Source organism: Amblyomma mixtum, chromosome 3 (genome assembly GCF_055824585.1).
Source record: "Amblyomma mixtum isolate Tamu chromosome 3, ASM5582458v1, whole genome shotgun sequence".
Classification (NCBI taxonomy): Eukaryota; Metazoa; Arthropoda; class Arachnida; order Ixodida; family Ixodidae; genus Amblyomma; species Amblyomma mixtum.
Window position 1 is genome coordinate 258,515,862 of NC_143014.1, and position 18,092 is coordinate 258,533,953.

Below are 18,092 nucleotides of genomic sequence, written 5' to 3' on the forward strand. Positions count from 1 at the left end.
CCTGCGCTTATACAGACATCAACAGCCGCACTGTCAAGAAGCAAGTGCGAGCCATGTCGCTTATTGGATTCAAGAGAAACTTAGTTTTTTAGCGGCCCGTCAGTGGCCGTTCGGGTAATTACATTGTGCATTCTTAAGTCGTATGTCCTGAACGTCTTTTTGCCGCGGGAACTCGATCTACACGTTCCTAGCATTCTTAGAAACTGCGACTTATTGCCCTGCGTGGCCAATTTCCCTAATTAAATCGAATTAACGTCCGGCTCCCGCCTTTTTTTTTTAATTCTCCCTCGTACGGTGGGCGGAGTCGACCAACGCGTGGAGTGCCCTTCAGCCAGCTCCGTGGTGGTTTTGCTTTCGCTTCATTTTGTTTTTTAGGTTTCCGTGAATAAATAGTTTCACTTGCAGATAATATAACCGCAAAATAAGCCCGCAGAAATAAAAATACGCGCGGACTATTTGCTTCTACGGACTACTGCGTTTTACTCCGCCGATGGCAGAGCGGCAAGCCGTCACGGGACTGGGTGAAAGGCACTCCCCGCGTTGGTCGACTCCGCCCACCGTACGAGGGATAATTAAAAAAAAAAGGCGGGAGCCGGACGTTAATTCGATTTAATTAGGGAAATCGGCCACACAGGGTAATAAATCGAGGTTTCTAAGAATGCTCGGAACGAGTAGATTGAGTTTCCGCGGCAAAAAGACGAGTTCAGATTCCTCTTCAGTGCACCTTTAAGGGTATGACGGGATGGCGTTAATGGGTTCGTACCCATATGTGCGGAATTGGTGATTCTACGCATTGCATTCATAAATCGCCGGATGACCTCATACCACTCCTGGCGCTGTGGTGCATCGGTTAATCACTGCCCTTGTTGGATATGGGGGGTTTGGAGTAAACTTCAGCCCCTTCGTTTTGGTCTTGCGCTCGGACCGGGCAAACTCCGTAATTGAAGTCAGCTGTCACCTGGGTCCTCTCCGTGCGTGCGGTCCAGGGCGGCAGGCCCGAAAGTAATCACGCTCAAGTTGCTCGCAGCCATACACAGTAGAAACACGTGAGCCGGCTGCTTCGATCTCAACAGCTCATCCGCGGCCCGGAAAATCTCGAATGGCCAGCGTAACCGACCGGTGGGCAGGAAGAGATGGGCCCACGTCCACGTTGATATCCTGTCTTGAAACATCAACTCCCAAGGCAAACCCAAAGCACCAAACCACCAACAAAGGAAAGCACAGATCGGATGTTCCAAACAACAAAGCACCGCTCCACGCGCAAGCGCTTGGAATTCACTCAAGACCCACCAGGCTTCCTTTTAGTGCCAAACAAAACCCTGCTCCAGAATACTGACCCCTCAATTTTTCCCGAATTTAGGGTCAAAGAGAGCGTCCGCGTCACATCTGAGGTCGCCAAAGACAGACCGCCACGTTGTCCGACAAGCGGTGGTGTGTCAAAGCCTACAAATTTTGAATAGAAACTTCATTCCTTATCAATCAAGCTGTGATCCCCAATACCACCCGAGTATCGAAAGTCTGCTTAAAATTTGGCCCACGCTCAGTTAATTCGCTGGCTCTTCTCAAAGCACCTTTGGTCGCCATAACCTCAGAATCAGCTGTTCCAGTTACTCACAAAGATGCGACTGCGCATCGGAATCCGTACTCACTCCAGTACTGGCGAAATGCTTCCCTTAAACTCATTGCGTCAGTACTGCACCTCATCAGCCATACACAAAGCTCTCACAGCTGCTCTCTACAAAATTCTGCAGCCACTTCCCTTGGTTAATCTCCGAATACCACAATCGGCTGAGTAACCACACGCCAGTAAACAAGAGTACGCCGATATGCACAACTATGCGCACTTACTTTGCCTTCGCAAGGCATTAACTACACTGCCGTTAATGTAGCAACAACCCCCTGGTACCTCAACCAAGCTTGACACGTCTGAATCTACTATAGATACAAAAAGAAACGTGTGCCAAGATTCCAACGCAAAGACACCTGCCTGCTCTAAACGGTTCCACGCCAGCAAACAGCACATCGTCTACCCGGGATGTCTTCGTCCTGACAGTGTCCTCATCACTTCGTATAGCGTGGCAAGTTTACGCTCGTAATTCCTAACTCAGGAGCCCCAATAACCTTTGCCGAAGTTATAAGAAAACGCAGTAACATTCGTCCACTCCAAATCTTTAGCTCAAAACAAAGGAGCCTTTCCATTTTTGATTTTGCACACAAAAAAAGGAACAAAAAAACAAGCTACTTCGAATGGCTACGGGGGGGGGGGGGGCTGAAAGCTGATTCACCTCCGCCATATTGAAGGAATTATCCCTTCAGACGCGCCCGCTGGGGTCACGCTTTGACTGATGACACTGCTGTCATTTCGTTACAAAAGGCCACTGAAAAAAACCCTCTAGGACTCCCTCTCCCTAGTAGCACATATTGTTGCTGCAACGTTGCAGAAATATTGCGAACGTCGCGTAACGTTACCACAACGTTGACAACGTTGCTGAAATGTTTATAAAGTGATATTAGTTTTCTGGCATTCAGCAACGTTGCAGCAATATAGTCAAAATGTGAGCATCGTGAACATACGTATTTTTCCACATTCAGGAACGTTTTAACAGAAGCAAATTCAACATCGCTGTCGCGCATCAGTAATCGAATTAAAATTTTCTACATCAACTTTTACATGTTCTGAGCAGGTGTTTGAAAAAAGTAAATGCATGGCGGCCAGCGCAACCAATGTGCGCACTAAAAAAAAAAACTGCACCGTAACCTTTTAAGTTGCAACTGCTGAGACCTTTCCTGTACATAATATTTGTTTCTAGCATAAAATTCTTATAAATACAAGAAATCACTATTTTCGACGCAACAACAACATGCAACTAAAATCAAAACCGAAACCGAAGCTGCAAAACGGATGCAATCGTCGTGATCATCAGCCAACGTCACGTGCTGTTGAGCGAGTTTTTCAAGTGTGTGCTTCGGACTTAGGACTAGCTTAGGACATCTTTCTCTATGCTTAGGAGGAGACTCTCACAGCCTGTGTGATTTTGGCATTGATCCTACACTGATGGCGTCGAACTGCGCACAAGATTACGGTACGTACCTCCTCCACTCCTGGTATATTCGGTCCATTGTTTGACTGCATGCGATGCCCAACGTGTTTCCGGGAATAGCGTGTACAGTGGCAAGGGCCATGCTGCGTTCAAATGAGCGGCTCAGTCTATCCTTTTCCATCAGTGTGTTAGGTTGTTCATCCAGAGATGAAGAGGCTTAGGGTGAAAACTTCCCTTTGTAAAGTTACACCTCGCCACAGGCGAAGGCGAATTGCTGAATATGTTCAGAATGAGCTCGGCAATGTTGTGGCCGATGTGCAAGAAACGAACCCCCAGCCGGCGCTCACGGCGGTTACAGTACCCCCACACGATGCAGGACCTAACGTAAGCAACGCAGCAAGTCCGTCTGCAGGTTGTTCCAGTGCGCACCTGACTAATATCGCAACGGAAGAAGCTTGCCAACAACCTGAAGAAACAGAGGAATGCCTCTATCGCCTCGCAGGAGGCGACATTGATGGCTCGGCAGTGTCTAGCGAGAGCCCGTCTGAAGAGCCAGTTTGCGAGAAAGGCAACCTTCGAGAAAAGTTGCTTCAGTGGGCACTTCAAAGCAAGCTACCCTGCTCTCACTTGAGCTCTCTTCTTAAAGTGCTCAAGCCCTATCATCCCGACCTACCCGAAGATGCTAGGACACTACTTAAGACACCAAGGTCCACTGAGGTGGTATCAATGAATGATGGCGCTTATTATTACTTTGGATTACTCCCCTCATTGCTTGACATTGTTGGAAAAAACATTTCCAAGGATTGCTGCACGCTTTCCTTGATCATAAATGTAGATGGATTACCCATCTCACGAAGCTCAAGAAGGCAGTTCTGGCCCATTCTTGTGATGGTAAAAGAAAGTGTCAACTGTGCACCATTCATTGCCGCACTCTATGAAGGTAACAGCAAGCCGCAAGATTTGAGTGCATACATGAACGACTTCGTAGAAGAGATGAATGAACTCCTAAAGGAAGGCATCATTTATCGTCAACGTTTCTTTAATGTCAAGTTGCATGCGTTCATATGTGATGCACCAGCAAGAGCATATCTCAAGTCCATCAAGGGGCATACTGCTTACTATGGATGTGAAAAGTGCACCCAGAAGGGCACCTATTCTGTCTGTGACAACAAGGTCATCTTCCCAGATTGTGAAAGTCCCCTACGAACTGATGAAAGTTTCAGGCTAATGTTGCAGCCCAATCACCACCATAGTGAATCACCCTTGCTGTGCTTGGACATAGGACTTGTAAGCCAATTCCCGCTTGACTATATGCATCTGGTATGTTTAGGGGTGATGAAGAAACTTCTTACTAATTACTGGGTGTCGAGCAAGCCGTGTCCATCCAAGATGTGTCATGCAGCGAAAACTGCGCTCTCGCACTGTCTCGAACGTTACAATGCTCATGTTCCCAGTGATATGAAGCGAAGGCCAAGAGGCATTCTTTTTCTTGAACAATGGAAGGCTGTTGAGCACAGGAACTTTCTCTTGTATTATGGCCCTGTTGCTATGAAAGAAGCACTTGACCGTTGCTTTTACAAGCACTTCATGAAGTTCAGTGTTGCTATAACTATTATGATCAGCCCAAAGTTCTCTGCCACTCACATTAACGTCGCACAGCGCCTCCTTCATGAATTTGTTGCTGAAGCTGGTGAGCTCTATGGGAAAGGCATTTATGTTTATAATGTCCATTCCTTGTTGCACGTCCCCAGTGATGTGCGAATTTTTGGACCTCTTGATGCTTATTCAGCTTTTCCCTTCGAGAATTTCCTTCACGAGATCAAAACACTGTTGAAGTGCCATGCACGGACCCTACAGCAAGTTGTTCGACGACTGAAGGAGAAGCAAATGGCTCACAAAGGGAATATCTCTGCAGGACGAACTTATGAGCTTTCAGGGCAACACAACAATGGTCCAGTGCCGCCTGGCTTTGAGGGGAATCAGTACTCTTTGCTTAAAATGAAGGATACAACTTTTGGCATTTGTCAAAGAGACCGCTGTGCAATGTTGAAAGACGGGAACATCGTTTGGATTGCCAATATCCTCAGTACACTGGAAGGGGTCAGCATATGTGCGCATTTTTTTCGAAAAGTTGACTGCCTGTATACCCAACCTTTGCTTTCATCGGAACTGAACATCTTTGCTGCGAAAGAGCTGTCGTTGGAATGTGCTGTGTGGGGAATGGAGGACATCGAGCACAAATGTGTCTGCTTGCCAAACGGGTCAAACAGTTATGCTGTGTTTCCTCTCCTGCACACCTACAAGCAAGAACATGCGTAGCACTAATTTTTTTTTTTGCGGTGTGTACTTTTTTTAATTCCCTCAGTTGTATTTAGGTGCACAGTTACTATCCACATATTAAACCAGTGCGAAAGAAAGTGGACACTTCTGTGTTGTCATTGCTTTGCGCTGCGCTATTCTGTGGATAGCAATAGGCTAATCAGTTTAGACCAAAGTCCTGATTCATAGTATTGCAGCTTTGTGATCGTAACATATATATTCCACAGCTTGGCTCGTAGCCAGAGGACCTGCAATGTTTTGGAAATCGGTATCTACAGAAATGGTTTGTTCGCACCATGAGCTTATGCATCCAAGAAGCACAATGCTTTTGAAGTGAGGACTGTGATTTAGAGAGAAGGGTGTACTTTTAGGCCTTGAATCTAGAGTTGTGAACTCCATGCAATATGTTGAGTAGCACGCACTGTTGAAATGACTGAGGTGTAGTCATACCTGCCGAGCGCTGGAGAGGCTGCTCTGATGCAGCACAGTTGATTTATCCGGGGTTAATCAGCATTTCTTTTAGCTTACAATTACTTTTGGATTTTGCTTACAACTAACAGCATTTAATGCCTTATGTCTTTTCCAGTGAGGAAGAAATTCTTTATTGTTCATTTCGATGAAAGCGATGATGTATCTGTTGTGCCGTCATCATGGGTGACAGACAGATATAAAGCGCTGTGGCCACCATACAAAAGCTCCAAAAAGATAGCATCAGCTATAAAGAATGGAGAGAAGCCTGGAAAAAACTGGGAGGAACACAAATGCAGAGTTCTGCATGAGTGTGGTAAGCTCTGATTTTTCTGGTAGATTTGAATGTTGCATTGCTTGTTTTCATCTTTAACATGCTACAATTTTTTTTGTAGACTCCTATGAAATAGCCAGGAAAAAAGAGCAGCAGGCTGCCGTGACCTCTGATCTGGCAAGCGATGAAGAATCTGAGCAGCGTAAGAGAAAACGCCGGCGGACACAGCGCCTTTTATCGGATGAGGACAGCAGTGCATGCAGTCTGGATGACAGCCCTTTCATAGGTGTGCCACAGGCACCTGCTTCAAGGGAGCTTCAGCCAAGTTTTGTGCCCCGCCCTCAACATCCAAGTACACCTCGTGCCCGCTACCAGCCTCTGTCACCTGCAGTGCCAGCATTACCTAGTGTGGCTTCGCCAGCTGCTGTTGGCAGCAGTGAACCAAATGGTGGCCAGAGGCTTCAAACACCGAGTAAGTAGAAATTTCGTTCTCACTGTTTAGTCTCCTGTGCTTGGTTAAGAGCAGGGTTATTAGCTGCCCACGCGCCTCCTGCCATTTCAGTGGCGGCTCAGTGCTGCCTTTCACTACTAGTGCAATTTATCTCTTCGCCCACTGGTCAATAGCATGTTGTACGCTTTCGTGTCATGCATTTACTGGACTGAGCAAATTATCCATCGTATGGCAAGGTCTTTAAAAAAAACCAGTAGGTTGCTACTGAAGCAAGGCTTTGCAACATTTTATATAATGCCATGTGGGCAACTGTTTTTACTTTCCAGAAGTGCACGACGACACCATGCCAGTTCTAAAAGAAATCTTGACAGAACTGATGCAGCAGAGGGTGCTCCTAAAGAAAATTGAAAAAGCCATATTGTCAGGTGTTCCGAGGACTGCAGAACCTGTCGATGACAGTATCCTCGATCTGCTGCCACTGTCTTCGCATGGAGCATTGCAACAACTTGAAGATCATCTGCAAACTCCCAAAAGCAAAGCTGGCCTGGTAAGCGTCTTTTTAATCCTAACACTTTTGAGCACAAGTTCATCTTCATACATTCACACTGTGTTCACAGGTTATCTGTTTTATCTTTAGTATTCCATTTTGGAAAATGGGTGGGTTGAAGGGCAGAAATGTACTGGCAGCTCAATTTCAAAGTCCTTTGCATTTAGGCAATTGATAGTAATAGTTGCAGCATTAGAATGTGCAAAATTTGGTTTCTCTGGTTCCCGGAGAGAAAAATTGAGAGTTAATGTCTGGGACAAAATACCATGAGTGATCTCTCTGAAAACTTGCCTTTTTTTTTTCAGGTGTCCTACCTGTCCGCAATTGGCGGAGGATCAGTTAGTGACTGTGTGCGGCATATAATGAGGCGCTGCATGGTTGACGTGTATGCACAAGAGTTTTGCATGACAGGCAGAAAAGGCAAGCAACCATTCCGTGGTCTAAAGCTGCTGGAGGTTGTCTACGGTAAGTCTTGTAACTCTTTGTAAACTTGATGTAGCCAGAAGTGTAGACTCGGGTTTCTGTTTAGGTTAATAGTTGCATTAGGTGTATGCTCAGTACTGTTGCCTTTCATGCAAGCTTAGAAAGGGTGGCACTCTACTAGACATCTAATAGGTTTGGCCAGCTGAGCTGTTTATTGACAATTAATTCATGACACATCGTGTTGTGTGTCGCAGTAATTTTTAAGTATGTATAGACATTTCTGTCGGGCAAGGGAGGCGTCAAAATGCCCCCCCCCCCCCTTGAAGCTGTTGCTGTTTCCGCCACCACTTCCACCATCAGGTGCACAAACAGGTTAGCAAACAATACAGCGATGCCTAGAGCATCTATTGGAACAGACTATATTACTAGATGTATTGCTGAGGCCAAAAAGGCATAATTATTTGTGTAGCACTCATATGCAGCAGTGTCTTGCTAGGCAACAGGGCTGTTCTAGAAAATTGGCCTCCTGGCCAAGTCGACAGCACTTAGTTAAGCCAAATGTAAATACCATGTCAATAAGTACATCACTTAGTGTTCTGAAGGTTTGTAGGCAGGTATAGTTACCAAAATATCTGTTATCAATTTCATGTATAGAAATAACCGCGGCATGCAGCATGTCAGACAGCTAACTTGGGCATCATGTTGATGTTGAGCTCAACAAGCTTATATACAGGGGATTATGCTATAACGCAGCCTCTTACTGACTACATTTGTAAGTACAGAATGTGAATCTTGCAATTCTCTTTTCTTGATTATATTGCCTTGCAGGCGCGGTGCGGAAGACATTCCAGGATGCTACAGATGTGGCCATGCAAGCACTTGTTGCTGACTGGCTACGGTACGCTCCGTCCAGGGTTAAGAAGAGGTATGAATGGTTTTATTTTGCATATTCTCTTGCGGACCATTGGATAGCTGAATAGAAAAAGTGCATTACAGTCCCTAGGCAGGAACATTTACTGAAGTGTAGGCACTGAACACTTATTGCTTGCCTGTCAAGAGGGTGCTGCCTGTATTAGATGCTTTCTTTTAGTTTGCACCGGCATCAGGCATCAACATGGGTAGCAGTTGTGATATACGTTTTGCCATCTGACGGCCATTTTCCAACTTTGCTAGGAAGTCACAGGCCCATAACAGTTAACCAAGGTTGTAAGATTACTGGGAAACTGAAAAGTTTACCATATTTGATTGCAACAATATGAAGCAAATCAAATTAAATTTAAGTCAACACAGGAAATGAAATAAATTGAGGCAGCATTTCATATTAAGGCACTACTTGTCAGTGCTTTCATTAACTATGGCCATATACTGGTTTCTGTTTTGAAAAATGTGCATAACATTTTATTGGTGTTTACGCTTTCTCCAGTGCATTTCCTAAAACAAAGAAAGCTTGTTTTGAAAAGTAGCACTGCCGTAATTGCGATATACAGCAGAAAAATTGAACAGCGGCAGCCCTTATAGCCTACAGTGGTCGAGTTCAATTCTTTTGCAAGATGAACGCTGGCAGCTGGCTGGGCAGACAAGTGAGCAGTCAGCGGCCACTAATGCTCATCTTGTATCCAGCAGCAGTGTAAAGCTCTGTCGTGGGCAACACATAAGGTGCAAATCTGGCATTGGTTTGCCAAGTTTTGGATGAAAACGCTGTAATCTTAGTGCATTTGGATGCATGGGCCCAGGCCGCCGCGGTGGCTCAGTGGCTATGGTGCTCGGCTGCTGTCCCAAAAGACGCGGGTTCGATCCCGGCCGCGGCGGTTGAATTTCTTTGGAGGAGAAATTCGAGGCCCGTGTACTGTGCGATGTCAGTGCACGTTAAAGAACCCCAGGTGGTCGAAATTTCCGGAGCCCTCCACTACGGCGTCTCTCATAGCCTTAGTCGCTTTGGGACGTTAAACCCCATAAACCAAACCATGCATGTGTGACGGCCCTAATGAGGGGTCACAATGCGCAACCCGGTGGGTTGCCGTCTGGGATTCGTGCAGAGGGTGGGAGTGAACGAGTCAACATCACAACTGACTGATAAGGAAAATATTTAATCGTCAGCTGTGGCTGCCTGAAGGGGGTCGGCGATCTGCTCACCCGGTGACGAGACGGGGCTTCTTGTGGAGTGGAGGGGCGGCATCAGCTCCACCACGGGACCATGGAAGGGCTCAGCAGCTCAGGGTCGATCTCGGCCACCCGGACGGAACTCTCTTGGCTCTCACTCTGCTCCTCTCCTCTTCGCTCCTCTTGCTTGCGGTTTTTGTACCGTTCGTCTTCCCTAGGCACCTAGCCAGGGAACCCCCGATCGCTGGTCGAGTCCAAAGTCTTGAGCCTCTTCATAGGCTCCGCCCTCAGCACGTGACCGCGCACACACCATCCGAAACACGTGCAGGCAAGGGGGGATCATGGCGCCTTTCAGTCGCGAATTCTTTGGCCTGCCGCGGGCCTCTCAGGTGCATACGGGCGGTGGGCTGGCGCTGTCATCCTTCCGCCGTGCCGCCACTCGGTGTTTCTTCTGTCATTCCACAGAAATGCACAGTTCGGGAGAATGCGCCGCACTCCCCCGGCAAAGTCGTCACGCCTGTCCCATTCTCGTGAGGCGCATTCAGGCTCCCTACGTGGGGTGCACTGACCTGTGCGCTGGGGGGAAGTCTGCAGGCGCGTCAGGGGCAGCGACGGTGCTTGCCAGCCGGGTCGGAACGCTGCTGCCGGAGGCAAGGCCACAAAGCGCATGCCATAGCGCGCACATCACAATCCCCTCTTCTTGGAAGAAGAATTTTCCAGAGGCAAAATTCTTGATAAGGGCAGCATTCAGTCAGGCACATTCTGTTTACTTTTAAGCACTTGCTACTTATTAACGGGCGTTCGTCACCACCACTACACATCACACCTGGAAACTTCTTACAGGCCGTTCGGTCGTCGACATCACACATCAGTTTGTCGTGCAGACCGTCGCCTCCCTAGGGGCAAAACCACTCTAGCGGGAAATTAAATTAGCAGCCAGGAACACATCACAATGCAGTTACCTGCGCTGTGCCAGAGCATGTCCGGAGGCATGTAAGCGTCTCTCAGACTTGGAAACTGGAGCAAGAAGTACGTATTTACAAAACGGTACCCCGTAGCATAGCAAGGTGTCTTCCGGTCGGCCACGCTACCGATAAGCTTAATAAGGAGGGACGGGAAGTGGCCCTCGGCTTCGCAACGCGTAATCGTGGCCCTGCGCCCGTTCATCGACGGTAGCTGTCTGCTCTGGAATTTCCAAATCGAGAAAAGCCTCAGGCGGGATGCCGGCATCGAGGGTCTCGCATGCGGGTGTTGGCGGAGCGTCCGGCCCTGTTGGCGACGATGCCGGCAGGGAGTGTTGCTGCGCGTCAGTGATCTCGCTCTCCTCGGCCAGACGGAGTTTATTCACGTGCACAATTTTTTCTTTGCGCGTTCTCGTGTGCCGGAGACGAACCGTGACGTCAGACAATTTTTCGATTACCTCAAAAGGACCTGTCCATTTCGCATGCAGTTTCCTCGAAAGGCCGCGCGGGGTGACATTTACTTGCAGGTAAACTTGATCACCCACCTGGAGGTCAGTGTTTTTACTGACAACCCCCTGCCGTCTTTTGCGTGCTTCCGCCGCGCTGCGTAGCGCCTTCGACGCGACCTCGTGGGCGGAGCTTAGCCTCTGTACAAGTTCTTCGCGATAGTCCTGCAGCGTGCCATAATGGCCCCTGGGTCCCTCACAAGCAGCGCCTGGGACCACTGGATCCCTGCCATACAAAAGTGAAAACGGGCTCATTCGCGTTCCGTCGTGGACGGCCGAGTTGTAGGCAAAGGTCGCGTAAGGAAGCCAGAGGTCCCAGTCGCGCTGGTCATTGTCAACGTAGTGAGACAAAATCTGCATTAGGGTCTGGTTCAGCCTTTCCACCGCGCCATTGCACTCTGGGTGATAAGCGGTCGTCTGGAGCTTCTTGACACCGAGGAGATCGTACACGTCCTTCATAAGCCGCCCCGTGAAGTTAGCCCCTTGATCGGTTAGCAGTTGTTTAGGTGCTCCATGTCGCAATACTACACCCTCGGTGAACGCCCTCGCCACCGTCTCGGCTGCCTGATTCTCTAAAGCGAATGTTTCGGCGTATCGGGTCAGATGGTCCACGAACACTAGAATGTACCGCCTGCCAGAGGTTGTGCACGGTAGCGGCCCCACAATATCCATTGCGGTTCGCTCAAACGGCTGGTGAACGTCTGGAAAGATCTGCAACGGCGCTGCTAGCCTGCCTTTGGGAACTCTGCGAAGTGCGCATGATTTACACTGCTTGCAGTAGCATGCTATGTCTTTCTTCATCCCATGCCAGAAGTAGTTCTTTGCGACCCTTTCCTGCGTCTTTCGAACGCCAAGGTGCCCTGCCCAGGGCGAGTCGTGGTGCAACCTCAAAATCTCTCCTCTCATCGACGGCGGTATGACCACGCGACCTTCCTCTGAGCTTCCCTTGTTCCGAAACCTAAGGGTGCCGTACTGGTCAGTGTGGTAGCGACCGCTAATCCTGCCTGCGGAGTTGTTGCACTCCTCTATCTTCTTGAATAAGAAGTGGTCCTTCCTTTGTTCGTCCTGAAGTATAGCTGCCTCGATCGAGGGAAATAGATCAGACACGCCCGCTACTGTCGCACGGCTGAGGGCATCCGCATTTTGGTTTGTTTTTCCTGCGCGATGGATGACTTCGAAATCATACTCCTGCAGGAGCAGATTCCAACGGGCTAACCTCGAACTGGGGTCTCTTACATTCATGAGCCATTTCAATGGCTGGCAGTCTGTCACAATCTGGAAATGGCGGCCGTACAGGTAACAGCGGAAATGACGCACTGCCCACACCACTGCTAGGCACTCTTGCTCTGTTGCTCCGTAGTTTTTTTCAGCTGCATTCAGCTGCCTGCTCGCGTAAGCGACCGGGCATTCTACCCCGTCGTGGATCTGGGACAAGATGGCTCCGACTGCGTGCTTAGAAGCGTCGGTCGCGAGTGTGAAAGGCTGACCGAAGTCGGGGAACCGCAAAATGGGGGCTTCAGTTAGCTTTCTCTTCAACGCTTTGAAAGCGGCCTCTGCCTCTGGCGTCCATTCAAAGGGTACCTTGCTCGTTAGCCTTGTCAATGGTTTAGCTATCTCAGCGAAGTCTGAGATGTGGCGGCGGTAGTAAGTAACCAGCCCCAGAAATTGGCGGACTTCGGTTTTACTGGTAGGGGTTGGGAATTCCTCCACGCACTTTACCTTTCCGGGGTCGGGGTGCACGCCGTTAGCCGAGACAATGTGTCCCAAGTATCTGACTTCCGGCTTCAGAAATTGGCACTTCGATGGTTTTAACTTCAGGCAGGCTCCCCCTACTCTCTTGAACACTCGTTCTATGTCCCGCAAGTGCTCATCGAAAGACTCGCTGTATATAATAATGTCGTCGAGGTATACGTGACACAGCTTACCGAGCAACCCTGCCAATATTACGTCGGCTGTCCTCTGCCATACCGCCGCGCTGTTCACGAGCCCCATTGGCATCCTGTTCCACTCGTAGTGGCCCGTGGGCGTGTTAAATGCGGTTTTTTCTTTATCTTTAGCGTCCATCTCTATCTGCCAATATCCACTAGCCATGTCTACAACCGTAAAGTACCTGGCTCTCCCAAGCTGGGAGAGGGTTTCGTGGATATTTGGCAGGGGGTAAGGGTCTACTCGTGTCACCTTGTTCAGGTCTCTGTAGTCTACCACGAAACGGTAGCTGCCGTCGGGCTTCTCTACTAATAAGGCCGGCGCTCCCCAAGGCGAGGTTGAATGCTTAATGACACCCGCGGTCAGGAGGTCGCCGACCTGGGTTTCCATTTCTTCCCTCTTAGCAAAGGGGATCCGATATGCCCGGCGGTAGACAGGAGGGGCGTCGCCGGTGTATATCTTGTGTTTAATGGCCTGACAGTGTCCGAGATCGGTCCTGTGTGCAGAAAATACTGCGCTATTCCTCGCGATGAGGGCTTCGATTCTGGATCTGTGTTCTCCGTTCACATGAGATAGGTCGAACATCTCAAGCAAGCTTTCGGTGCTTACCCCGAGGGCAGCCGTGTCTACCTTTCGAACTGGCTCTGAAAGTTCTGCGTCAATCAAAGTGCCAATGACTTTGTTCTTGCCTAGAGGGATATCTTGCAGTGTTACGTTCGCCACCCTAACTGGGACACAGGCACCCTTGCGCACTGTTACCAATGTCGGTGCGCCTACGAGGCCGTTCGTTTCGAGGCGGTTCACTTCCACCACCTTAGTTTCCCCCGACGGCAGATCTCGCACTGGTTTACACCACAGAACGCACTCCGTCATTGCAGGCACTGTTGCTTCTCTGGCTAATGCGACCAACAATGGATTGTCGCTCTCCGGATCGGGTACGGCGCTCTCTTTGTGGGACCAATTGACTATAGGCACGCAATCATTCCCCATCCTCAGTACTCCCTGCGTTAGTATTAGGTCCACCCGCTCCCGCTCTAAGATATCCAGACCGATCAAGCAGTCAACCGGCAACATTAGATCGTCCTCGCACACAAAGAATTCCGCCACGAGTTCGCGTCTGCCAAGCACCAGTGGAATCTTAAATCGGCCTAGAGTGCGTAACGGGCTCCCAGTAATGCCCACCAGCGTCATACTACTCTCGTGCCTCTCGAACGTCCGCTCCCACTCACTGCTGATCCGCGATAAAGCATCCAACCTGAAAAGGCTCACCTTGGACCCTGTATCTATCATACACTGCACCTTCACGCCCGCCAATTCGCCCACCACAATAGGGCTTGTTTCTCCACGTAGACTTAGTACAGCCGTTGAAGGCCCCCTATCGCTGTGGTTCTCGACGGAGGCCACCTCTAGTTTCCCGAACTCTTAGGATACACCTTGTCCTCAGCCGGAGTGTGGTCGCGTGGGCTAATCTCCAGACGGGGGTTTCTGCTGGGCGCTTGCCGAAAGCTACATGCACGGGCGTAGTGACCCGACTTCCCGCACGAAAAACAGCGGCCAGTGTTATAGCGCCGCGGCCTGCCATCCGGCTGGTCTTGTGCACGCTGCTCGACAATCTTTAAATTCTCTTCTAGCAGCCTCTCGAGGCGGTCCAGTCGCGTCCTCAACTCGTTTGCTTCGTCTGTTTCCACTTGCCTGACAGCCATGCCCCGAGGCCGCGTGACCTTTTCGATCTCCTCCTCTTTAGCTGCTACGTCTATGGCCTCCTCGAACGTCTTGGGATCGCGTGAAAGGGTGAAACGCCTAACGGGATCGCGCAGGCCATTTAGAAAGCGCGAAAGGAGCTGCTCTTTGAGAATTTCACTTCTCGCTTCCTTCTTTGCGGCGTCCTCAGTGGCATTATTCCCCATCGTGTCCGTGCCCAACATCCGCAAGCGAGCCGCGAAAGCACGTGCATCCTCGCCTGTCTCTTGTCTGGCGTTCATGAACCGTTCTAGCTTTACACTGGCTGGCTCCGTGTCGAAGCGTTTCAGGGCCAGTTCTTTGAATGCCTCAAAGGTGGCGGCGTTGCTCACCTCCTCGTCCCTCCACGCAAATGCCTGAGCAGCGCCGACCATTTTACACCGTGCCATACCGATCAGTTGTTTAGCCTGCCATCCTCCCATTGCGCCGACCTGCTCTAAAATTTGGAGGAAGTCCTTGATATTCGGACCTGTACCGTCCCCGGTGAATGGCGGAATAATTCCTCCCAACATCATTGCATTAGCCCCTAATGCTCCAGTCTGAGAGTCAGGTAACTGCTGTGATGTCATGTTGACTCGTTCGTTCCCCGGCACGAGGGTATACGGGCTCGTACCAAAACCTCAGCAGTATCCCACCGCTGCCACCACTTGTGACGGCCCTAATGAGGGGTCACAATGCGCAACCCGGTGGGTTGCCGTCTGGGATTCGTGCAGAGGGTGGGAGTGAACGAGTCAACATCACAACTGACTGATAAGGAAAATATTTAATCGTCAGCTGTGGCTGCCTGAAGGGGGTCGGCGATCTGCTCACCCGGTGACGAGACGGGGCTTCTTGTGGAGTGGAGGGGCGGCATCAGCTCCACCACGGGACCATGGAAGGGCTCAGCAGCTCAGGGTCGATCTCGGCCACCCGGACGGAACTCTCTTGGCTCTCACTCTGCTCCTCTCCTCTTCGCTCCTCTTGCTTGCGGTTTTTGTACCGTTCGTCTTCCCTAGGCACCTAGCCAGGGAACCCCCGATCGCTGGTCGAGTCCAAAGTCTTGAGCCTCTTCATAGGCTCCGCCCTCAGCACGTGACCGCGCACACACCATCCGAAACACGTGCAGGCAAGGGGGGATCATGGCGCCTTTCAGTCGCGAATTCTTTGGCCTGCCGCGGGCCTCTCAGGTGCATACGGGCGGTGGGCTGGCGCTGTCATCCTTCCGCCGTGCCGCCACTCGGTGTTTCTTCTGTCATTCCACAGAAATGCACAGTTCGGGAGAATGCGCCGCACTCCCCCGGCAAAGTCGTCACGCCTGTCCCATTCTCGTGAGGCGCATTCAGGCTCCCTACGTGGGGTGCACTGACCTGTGCGCTGGGGGGAAGTCTGCAGGCGCGTCAGGGGCAGCGACGGTGCTTGCCAGCCGGGTCGGAACGCTGCTGCCGGAGGCAAGGCCACAAAGCGCATGCCATAGCGCGCACATCACACATGGGCCCACACTGGCACTTGTGTTTTTAAAATTTTGCAAGCTTTCATTTCTGCCAAAGGAGGCCACTGTGGGAAGCACATTGGTCGTACCATTTTCATGCACTCAACTTTCCTGTTCACACCTGCAGATTTAATTGAACTTCATAAACAAGGCTTTAATGTCAACTAATTATTGTGGGTGGAATGAAAAAAAAAATACTAGTCAGTACTTAAACGTGCACTGAAGAGGAATCTGAACTCATCTTTTTGCCGCGGGAACTCGATCTACACATTCCCAGCATTCTTGGAAACTTCGACTTATTTCCCTGTGTGGCCGATTTCCTTAATTAAATGGAATTAACATCCGGCTCCCGCCTTTATATTTTGAATTCTCCCCGTAGGATGGGCTGAGTCGACCAATGGGTGGAGTGCCTTTCAGTCAGCTCCGTGGAGGCTTTGCTTTTGCTTTATTTTGTTTTTTATGTTTCCGTGAATAAATAGTTTCATTCGCAGATGATATAGCCGCAAAATAAGCCCACAGAAATAAAAATATGCGCGGACTATTTGCTTCTACGGATTACTACGTAATACTCCGCCAGTGGCAGAGCGGCAAGCTGCTACGGCACTGGGTGAAAGGCACTCCACGCGTTGGTCAACTCCGTCCACCGTACGGGGTGAATTTAAAAAAAGGCGAGAGCCAGACGTTAATTCAATTTAATTGGAGAAATTGGTCACACAGGGCAATAAATCGAAGTTTCTAAGAATGCTCGGAACGTGTGGATTGAGTTCCCGCTGCAAAAAGACGAGTTCAGATTTCTCTTCACTGCACTTTTAATATAACTCCCAACATCACTTACTCGGTTTCTTTTCAGAAAGTTTTTTTTTTAAATCTTCATCCCCTTTATCTGTGGTCAACCTTTGTATATATGTATATATAATTGTTAGGAGACAGTGCCATGATATTGACTACGTTCAAGTAATGTGGCTCTCCTTTGTATTTCAGTGCTGCCAAGGAGTTCAAGACTGGAGCAGACCCATGATGTAAATAATTTAACAAGTGTAGTGGCACTTGTTTACTGCAATAAAGATGCCTCCTCATGCAGCAGCAGCACATCTTTTTGCACATGCAAATTACACTGCACCAGTCAGTGCCTATGCACTTTTTGTGTAATGTAGTGTACATGACTGGTTTGCATGCCCTTGCAACATCGCTGTAACTGTCATGCAATGTTGTCTGCATGTTGAAAAAATGTTACTCTAATATTGCAGCAATGTTTGCATGCCCTTGCAACATCGCTGTAACTGTCATGCAATGTTGTCTGCATGTTGAAAAAATGTTACTCTAATATTGCAGCAATGTGGCGGCCATGTTTCTACCAACGTTACCGGAATGTGGTTTAGGGAGGACATTAGCCATGTTTTAGCAACATTGCAGGGCCACATTCTAACAACGTTGCAGCAACATACTGTGCTACCAGGGCTGTCGTCTCCGCGCCCCCTCGACACGCTCAGAAAGAACCGGCTCTTGGCGACGCACAGCGACCAGCGCGAGAAGCTGTTCCTTGTTCTCGCCCCAGCAGGAAGCACGGCTAACCTTTCGCCCTGCGCGCTTCCCGGAATTCAGTGCCGAAAGTGAAGGACGCATCCTTCTTTTCAACTGCGCGCGGTGAACACGCCTGCATGCGTGGTCTCTGTTGAATCCCTGTGCTCGCATGCGCTGACGGTCGCGCAACCTAGCGCCTTCCGGTCTCTCGGGCCGCTTTGCCTTTTCCCTTGCCGCCTTCTCAGGTACGGGTTGTCTGGGTTTTCCCGCAGGCCGATGCCCTTTGAAAAAACCCCCTCCTGCTCTGCTTGGAAGATGCGGTCTTCCCTTTCTGTTACTGCGGTCA

The 18,092-nt window shown here is 49.7% G+C and overlaps 2 protein-coding genes across 2 annotated transcripts; both read left to right on the top strand.

Annotated features, from left to right (window-relative positions):
• The first annotated feature begins 2,603 nt into the window (after nucleotides 1-2,603).
• Nucleotides 2,604-17,295, top strand: LOC149354527 (uncharacterized). The gene is made up of 7 exons (XM_089577520.1): nucleotides 2,604-3,083; nucleotides 5,947-6,144; nucleotides 6,224-6,574; nucleotides 6,880-7,100; nucleotides 7,406-7,565; nucleotides 8,352-8,448; nucleotides 17,207-17,295. The coding sequence occupies exons 1-7, from the start codon at nucleotides 3,056-3,058 to the stop codon at nucleotides 17,241-17,243; spliced, it is 1,092 nt and encodes a 363-aa protein (XP_089433646.1). The 5' UTR covers nucleotides 2,604-3,055; the 3' UTR covers nucleotides 17,244-17,295.
• On the top strand, nucleotides 3,076-5,915 carry LOC149354528 (uncharacterized). Its single transcript, XM_089577519.1, has one exon. It carries the CDS (start codon nucleotides 3,249-3,251, stop codon nucleotides 5,358-5,360), a length of 2,112 nt encoding a protein of 703 aa, XP_089433645.1. The 5' UTR covers nucleotides 3,076-3,248; the 3' UTR covers nucleotides 5,361-5,915.
• Nucleotides 17,296-18,092: the final 797 nt, after the last annotated feature.